General features: G+C 34.3%; 1 protein-coding gene across 1 annotated transcript in view; it reads right to left on the reverse strand.

The window, feature by feature from the left end:
* LOC104621090 (autophagy-related protein 2 homolog B-like) overlaps window positions 1-8,698 on the reverse strand; it is a gene marked incomplete at its 5' end in the record, with an annotated part of 11,557 nt that extends 2,859 nt beyond the window's left edge. Inside the window, 9 exons of the mRNA XM_010287483.1 lie at window positions 114-268; window positions 453-574; window positions 1,042-1,124; window positions 2,091-2,160; window positions 3,127-3,331; window positions 4,210-4,288; window positions 5,880-5,981; window positions 6,563-6,757; window positions 8,590-8,698. Coding sequence (XP_010285785.1) covers window positions 114-268; window positions 453-574; window positions 1,042-1,124; window positions 2,091-2,160; window positions 3,127-3,331; window positions 4,210-4,288; window positions 5,880-5,981; window positions 6,563-6,757; window positions 8,590-8,698 — 1,120 coding nt within the window. The remainder of the gene's footprint in view (window positions 1-113; window positions 269-452; window positions 575-1,041; window positions 1,125-2,090; window positions 2,161-3,126; window positions 3,332-4,209; window positions 4,289-5,879; window positions 5,982-6,562; window positions 6,758-8,589) is intronic.
* Between the last annotated feature and the right edge of the window lie 411 nt (window positions 8,699-9,109).

The following is a 9,109-nucleotide window of genomic DNA, read 5'->3' on the forward strand; positions in this document are numbered from 1 at the left end:
TAGGGCATGCTCCCAGCCTTAAATATATAGCATTAAGATTTTTACCTCAATATAGAGGACTTACTGGCAACACTTCCCATTTTATGTCTAACTCCAGAAGTAATACACTATACCTGTATAGTCTGAACCATTCTGTTTGTTAGCTCCAGTGCTGCCATCGCAGTGGAAGTACCAAAAGAAGCTGCTCCTCTTTGAAAACCTCTTACAATACGGCCATCCTTTCGGTACTGCTCTATTGGTAACCACACTAAATCTTTCAGACCTTGGACTGAAAATGAAAACAGAAAACCATAGTTAGAAAGTCCTCTTAGAAAAGCAGAATGCCTTGAGAGCAAGTGAAAACAAGTCTCAACATTGCTTGTGTCTTTTTTTTTTTTCTGGCTGTGTTTTGTTTGGTTGTTTTTTTAAAACAACTGCCATGTGTGTCTGAGTATAAATAAGAATTAACTTACCTAACTGCACTAGCGAATGCATAGGCCCTACTCCTCCCAAAATTCCTGGTAGCTGGTTTTTCTTTATATCATTAAGCCATTCACTGATGGCATAGGAGAACAATTTATCCACACCTAACAAACTGAAGTAAATACAATTATTAGTATTTTTTTAAAACATGTAATTCACAATAAGACAAATACAAATAAACAAAGATGTCGTTTAAACAACAGGAAAACTGTTTTCAAGTTGTTTTGTTGCTGTTGGCTAACTGAAGCATTTCATGTGTATGTGCTTCATAGAACAGAAGTTCAAGACTGCATAATCACATCCAGTTCAATAGAAAGTAAATGTACAACTAAAATTAAAAAGACTTTAGCACCAAGACTAACACATATATTAAATACTGTCCTGAAAATAGATGTTCTTCTTGAATGCCATGTATTTGACAGAAACTAGGATCAAGAAATATTTGTAAAGTCAAAGTGTCTTGGATTTTAGAAGTGCATCTTATTAGAGAATTTGCTTTTTGCTTGCTACATTCAGTTATTCACAATAAGCTTGTTCAATTTCCAATACCAATGTTAATCTACAATTCAATAAACTTACCCATGTCTGTAACAAAGTCTCTTCAGCTTTAATTCTGAGCAGTTTAACTGAGCAAGCCCGATAAGAATCCCAGCCAGTGTCCCCTGTAAGTGAAATACTGTGTTATCAACATGAGTTTGCTCATCCAGTACAATCTGTAGGTGAGAAATAACTTCATCATCTCAACTGTTATTGCAGGTATTTCTGTCTAAACTGATTATCCCCAGCCTCCGAAATGCTACTCGTTACAGTGCTACAAATTATGTTACATGAAAACTTGTAAAAGACAGAATCTGGCTTAATCAGCTACTCTATGAACAATATCTGGATACAAGAGGGTTTCTTCAGAAGTATTAGATATTACAAATTATGCAAATATGACTCTGGCATTAGTGTGTTCCAGGGATCCTAAAGCTGCTATTTCATGTTTTTTTCTTTGGCAGCAGTGCAAATTCAAGAAGTTGTTGCTTTCATTTGTCTGTATTTTCTTACTGATTTGCCATGACGAGTACAAGTCTGGTTGTACAAACAGGATTTTTTGATGTCTGCTCTGTAAACTCAGTATGATAACCAATACACATTTTAAAAAGAACTATAAGCTTTTTTTAATCTGCATTAGATTCTGCCATTGCCACTGAAGCCCATATATTACTAGACTGCAAGGGAAGGAAGCAAGGGCGGGGCGGGGGGAAAGACAATACTTTATTCTGGCATTAATGAAGAAGAAAATAAAATGCACAATTCTGGCATCAGATAGTGGTGCCATCCTTTGAGGGGCACCACAGCTGTGCAGAAAGATTTCCAGCTAGTCACTAAGTTGATAAATGTGACTCTCAAGTCTCATTCTGAGTTAACCATAGCTGGAAGATCCATCCCCTAGTTTTCAAATTAAGAGTGAAACAAGGTTAAGCTTTATTGAAAATAAGTGAAGAAAAAAAAAATTTCTACATGTCTAAAGGTCACATCAATTATGAGTACGGAGCATTAAAATATACTGCAACTCATGGGGGAAAACCACAAAACGAACATCATCAATTTTTTGTTATACAGCATCAGCATTGTACACAAACCTGATCCATTGACACATGTTTGCCGTGGTAATCAAGTCGTATTGGAACTTCTGATGTAAAACGAAATTCTCTGGGATATACAAAGGAAATTTTACAGTGAGAAACATGAAAAAGAAATAAAATTATCCTTCCAAAAAGAAACCCATGGTTTCTCATCCTCCTGGAGGAGGATGCCATACCCTTTTTCTGTAAGCCATAAATCTTCTAGTTACCGTGTTAGTACTTCAGAATAAGTGTACAAAATACAGTGGCATGTTCAGCTTTTCTTGGTTTATTAACATCTAGTTAATGTCAGCATTTATGATAAACTTAACAGTCCTGCAAAAGTGTTACTAATCCTGCAGGTGAACATCTTCCCTCAATTTTCACAGCATGAATTTCAGTTACCAAAAAAAAAGTATTGCTAATGACGGTTCTGTGGGCAAAATTTAGCCCTGCAGCTGGAACTTATTAAAAAATTCTTTTGGTGATGTATATCACGAAATATAACCACAGTCATTCTCTCATAATTTGGGCTCTGCACTGCTTACCAAAGCACACATCTGTTGTTAGGGGTACCTATGATCTGAAAACATAAGAAAAAACTTCTGCATAATCAGCTGCAATTTTTATAATCACCTTCCAGTCAAGACTACATTAGGGTTTCTCTTGTGATGTTTTAATCTCGTACCTCTCCCATGATATCCTTTTCATTTATATACTCTCAGCTGTGGTTACATTAGATCTAATTTACTTTGTTAGACATAAGAATACAAAGACTGCTCTTTTTATGTATTTGTAAAACATCTCATTACTCGTTCTGTACATGGCAGAGCTTTAATTTATCTTCTTGTGCACAGTAGTGTGCAAAAGTTAATAAGAAAATCATAGTTACCTTCCAGTGACAGAAAAAATATATTTGATTTCCACAGTCAGTCAGTAAAAAGACAAAATAAAAATGCACCTTGTCCTAAGGTCTGAATAGTTTATCACCACACTTTCAAACATTCAGCAGAACAGCTATGTTTCACTGGAAATTTTGGTAATAAAAGTTTACCTGAAAAATACTGGCTGATCACTGTATGATGTCACTTCTTGTGAGAAATTATGATCATCTCCATTAACCACATCCACAGAATCAATGCTACCATTTTCATTTGCTTGCTTGTGTGATGAGAAAGAAATGACTGGACTTGGGTCCTTAAGGCTGCTGACATGCCTGGGCAAACTACACGTAACTTCAGCACCTGGAGACTTTTTAACTAAGATAAGAAGTTATATACAGTAAACTGACTCTCATTTTTCACAATGATTACAAAATGATCATGTTTATACAATTACTGTGTCCTTAGTAAGCTCTAATGCTTATTAATAGGAATTACTAGCAGGACAACATTTAGATGCTTTTAGTAAGATAGTATCTTAGTTATCAATAGAAATTATTACAAGAAGCTTAAGTTGAGGTTTATGCATCAGCATAAATAATCCATCTAGTTCTAATGGCAGTATTGCAGAGTACTTCATTACCTATGCATTTCAGTATGACATCTCAACAGAAATAGGTGAAGTATAGCTGCTAACAAACTCACAGCTATAATTAACAAAGGAAATATGCTTTTCAATATATACTGTTTTTTGCATCAGATGGTGTAGTTGATTAGAAGTACTGCTTTACAGTACTTTGTTTTACAATGTATACTTACATTGTACTGTTTATTTATAATCTTGAACTCTGTTCCTTTCTCTAGGGGTTACACAATTTCAGGCTTTTAGACATACTCTTTGATGCAAGAGGTACTAAATAATGTATTTATTTTATCTAATAATAACAACTCCTAATATTATATACACAGTTCTCAATTTTTTCAGAAGTTCTTATTAAATATGCTCCAATGTTAATGAAACCTTTTATGCAATGGAGATCCCAGGTATTGAAGACGACCTTTGTTGGTATTTATAAAATACAAAACTACAATACTCTAAATTTCTGTGTTCTAACAAATTAGTTACTAATCTTGGGGTTTGGTCACTAACATAAGTTCTTTTACACACACACACGAGTCACACGTGAATTTAGACATGTACACACATTAAAGGAGAAAGAAGCAGCAATTTTGTATTAGATTTTTGAAAAATATACCTTCAGGATCTGGAGTAATTAGGAGTTCTACTTCTGTAGACAGGCTAGTGAAAAAATCCTTCAGGAAAAACAAGGCATCCTAATGTCAAAAATAAAATACAATCAGGTTAAAAAAAAAAAAGAAAAATACCCAATTCTCTAAAAATATTATTTACTATTCCAGCTCTTTATTTCTATATGGATAGGAATCAAAAAACATTACTTCTTTTTGATCCTTTAACACATGCAGAAGCCACATAGAAATCTAGGACAGAAACCAAAAAGACCCTCTTGGTCACTGCCCCTGCTACAAATAATGTGATTTTATAATCTACCTAGCTCTGTCTTAAAACTCGAGGATTGTTTTCATCATCTCTGTTCTCATTTTGGAGACTGTACCAGAACCCATGTGTTTTAATGGATATAAACTTTTCTTTAATTTCCAATAAAAGGGTATTCAAGTATAGTTTATATTCATCTCTAATACTGCAGTGTCAGACAAATTATTCCAGATCAGATCTTGCCACTGCTTCATTAGAAGTCATTAATATCTCTTAAGATATTAACAAGACATTAACAGCAAAGTTATTACATCCCATTTTCTTCTTTTGACAGATGCATCACCCTGGTACTTTGTTTATCCTATGATTAGCAACATCTGGACTTTCTTTTCCTTTTTTGTTTCCAACAGATAAGTGGACAGCTTAAGTAGTAATAACAAGAATTTCCAACATGACTGCATGCAGCCCTTTGCTTCCAAGAATGCTGTGGTTAATTTTTCAGAAGTTTTAAAGGTTAATTTTGTTTATGGCACAAAATATAGAAGACTCAGAAAAGTAATGAAGAGGGAACATATTTTCTCACTAGGTGGCAGTATTTCCATGCTATTTTTCTATATGAAATTATTACCAACTATACAGAGTTCAATTCTTCTAACAGTAAAATGAAAACCTGGTCTCTATAATGTGTGCTGAGGGAAACAGAAGGTAGGTATAGAAATCCTAATTGTGCTCTTGGAAAAAAAACCCACATCTCTCTGCAGATGACAAATTAAGCAAGAAATGCCTCAGAGAGTAATAACTGCACTTAAAATTTGAATGCACACACTTATTTAGCTTCCTTACTGGTGTAGAAAAAAACGCCAATTGTTTCCTGAGTATATGAAAAATATTTTGCACATAGGCTTGCTAGAGAAAGTAAAACAATTTCTCCCATTTCTGTTCCTCATGCCACTGCAGTTGATAACAAGACCAAAGCCTTCAGAGTATAAAAGCAGTCCTCAAGCGTCAAGTGTCCTTGACTAAAACGTTGCGAACAGCTTTTGGATTAATGATTAACCTTTTTCAATTAAAAACACCAAAGAGACTTCATGAACAAACAAAGCAAGATCGTTCAAGAATAGGAATATGCTTTTTAAAAGCTATGATTTCAAAACATTTGAGATCATCAGAAGTCTCAGGAGGTAAACTGGTATTACTGAGTAAACAGCAGAAGGCAAGTTCTAACATGGATATAAACAGAGTGACAAGAGATCCAAAGTTGTGTGATTGATCAATAAATAAAAAAGGTATCAAACAAAAAAACAGTCCCATAAAATGTCTATGATGGTTACAAGTATCTGGTAAACAAAAGACCGGTATCACTAAATATTCCCACCCCCATGTCCCCCCACCCCAAGTGTCAAAACCAACCTGGTCAATATTGAGGCGAAGTGGCATCAGTGAAACACGTAAACAACATTCCTGGGGTGATCTGCCAGACTCTGGACGGACATGTAGTGCTTTAACTGTTAACTGAAAAAAAAAGCAACAAGATAAATAAAAGTAGTAACATTCACAATTATTAAATCTTAGAACACTAGCTAGGAAAAACCTTTACTGCAAAACCTCTTACTAATCTGATTCAATTTACCAATTATCAAGCTAGTATTGAAAAAAATAACTTACTACAGATGTTATTAAAAAGAAAATCAAAATAAGAAAACAAAAAAAAAATTTCATAAATCCTTTATAGAACCAGTATGTCATAAAACTACAACTCCCTAAGTGTAGTCAAAAGTCTAATCATACTCATAGAAGCAGATGTTTTCTTCAAAACCAAAATCTGAAAGCTACCAAAGTAGTCCTGCACATCTACTTTTTTTAAACTGATGGAATCTCAAAAACATTATTTCCTGACATACTAACATGCAAACAGACCTTTTAATTAGTTTTAATACCCACAAGGAGTCAAGCAAATAACTATAAACAAGTTATATTACTTCAATGTTCCATGACCTCATGCTTCTTCTGCAAGATGAAAAAATATCTACAATCCCCACAAAGATAGTCCAACCGCTATAATTATAATGAATTAACATATTCTATAACTGTACCATATTTGAATGCGCTTTTCTGGGCATCTCCTTACTGCAGTAGAGATAGAGAAATTTATTCATCTGTGACGTAGCTAAGCGATCTCTAATCTCCAGGTCTTGAACAATAAAAACCTGCCGTGACACTGGCTGCTCCAAGAGACTGGATTCACCTTCTGCACCACCTGGAGGGTATACCTCATGCTGGAATTTCACCTTTTAAAAAGGAAAGAAACACAGCATAATCAGCTTCAGTAAAAAAACCAACCTTTAACAATAGAATAGCACTTAAAAAAAAAAACCCACACACCCCACACATAACTTTAAAAGTTGTCTACTATTTTAAATTTACAAGAATAATATTGGGATTTCTGAAAACTGTTCAGATTTTCACACATCTAGCAGTACAAATCATCCAAGCACTAGTTGTGTACATAGTTCGTATTTTAGGATGTAAATTTGATCCAAAGCAAAGAGTCAGCATAAGACAAAGAACAAGTTTTGCTTTTCATTTTAATATTGACTCTGCTTTTTCCTCTCAATCCTGACATCTTTCTGACATCATCTGGAACCCTGTATTGGGCAATCCTGCAATTCTTAAATCCTGCACCTTCTGTGCTTAGGAAAGTAAGGCTTCTTCCCTACCATCAGACTTCTTAAGCAGCATGTTCCAGTCTCAGTTTACTTTTTCCTTACTCACTGTAGTCCACATAAATTCTAATCTATTACTTTTCTTAAAGTCTAAAGAATTCTGTATTCTCTCCTTTTCCTCATCTCTTGATGTGGTTCCGATTTTCAATCGAAGAACTTGTGGTTACTTACAAATCCTTCCCTGCCTCAATAGCCCCCACAGCATCCTTGCCCGCAATGAAGCTGAGCACGCTGAGCAAGCGGAACAGTGGCCTCTACTGGCCAGATAGCGAGATGTGAAGGAACCCTGTATTTAAGTGCCCTACTCAAGATGCGTGCGATAATGAACATTTTAAGCATTGAAGAGAAAAACAGATGTTTATCATAAACACTGCTCAGAAACGTTACGGTTTTGACACTCTTTCCCCTTCCTTTATTGTTTAAGCATTGTTGCTATTATTATTAAGCCTTGTACCAAGTTAGGGGTACAAGTAGGGGAAAAAAAGGACTTTATGCCTCAGTACTAACACCAATTCATTAAATGCCAATTAAGAGAGATTGCTATACTTCTAGATATAAAGTTTTTCCACATGGAATATTAAATGCCTCCTTTTTTCCTATTTTTAATTGCAATGTCATGGTTTTTCTAGAAAAGACTAAAATAAGTATCAATCATTTCTGGCAAGTTTGAAGTGCTAATGGAATGAATTTTAAGCTCTAGTAATGGACATAGACTATAAAAGGAATTTAATTTTATGTAGTACCTTTCATGTTTTTGGAAATGTTTGACAAACCTTATTTTAAAAAGGTTTTGTGATTGACCCATTTAACATGAAATTTGGTTAACTCCTTGCTAATATTCTTCACAGTGCCAGAATCAAGCATCTAGTTTCTATGATAGAGCTAAACACAGGCTTAAAAACAACAGCAACATACTTATGCCTGAAGGGTGCTAAATATGTTAGGGGAAATACAGGAACGATATTGTGATATAACTGGATGTTACTTAATATTCAGTTATCATCAACTGATACACAGATCTACATCCTGGTTATTTTGCGAGAATATTTAATTTCATAATAGCTGTATCTATTCAGAGTAGAACTGAAACCAGAAAAACAGAACAGCATTTCTAAAATGGGGTTATAATAAACAAAAACTTTAAGAATATTGTAATAAATATCCTTCACCTTTAGAAACATGTTTATTCAGCAAGTAAACAATACTGTATTAGAAAAATAAATAATTTTTTTGTTAAACAAATACTAAATTCATCACCTTCAAAATGATTGCTTAGATGTAGATACTAATGGAAGGAATCCTACCAAATTCTAATGGAAAGCTGTTATCCAAGGGCTATGACATGTAAAGATATTCACACACAGACAGCCATGGCTGAAGATGTTTCTGACATTCACCTTGCTTAACTGTATTTCCATTAGGAAGTCTGGGTTTCTTCCTCTCCCCCCACATGCTGTACTCCGTCCATGCCTCGTTGGTGTATGAGAAGGAGAACTATGGGGACTTCTGGGGAAATAAAAAAGAAAAATACATTTCTGCAGTTTAAACTTAAAGCTATCTCACTGTTCATCTAACTCTAAAAGCATGTATGTTTCACTGGATGTAACTTATTAGTATTTTAATGGTTTGAAAAGAAAAACACTAGAAAATACCAAAAAGTCCTGGAAGTTGTTACTGTTAACAAAACAAATACTCCCTTTTTATTAAATAATGCATACTTAAGTAGAAAGCTAGGTGTATGCTTCCCACCAAATTAACTTCATAAAACATTTCCTTAATTCTGTGATAATACTAATTACTCTTTAGCTTACATGACATCCTGAAAACCAGACTCCAGCTACCATAGCAATAAGTTTCTTATACTCCTTAAACCCCAATCTCTTTACAAAAAATATATAAAATACAAAATATATGACA

This window comes from Phaethon lepturus, unplaced genomic scaffold (assembly GCF_000687285.1).
Source record: "Phaethon lepturus isolate BGI_N335 unplaced genomic scaffold, ASM68728v1 scaffold42365, whole genome shotgun sequence".
Lineage (NCBI taxonomy): Eukaryota > Metazoa > Chordata > Aves > Phaethontiformes > Phaethontidae > Phaethon > Phaethon lepturus.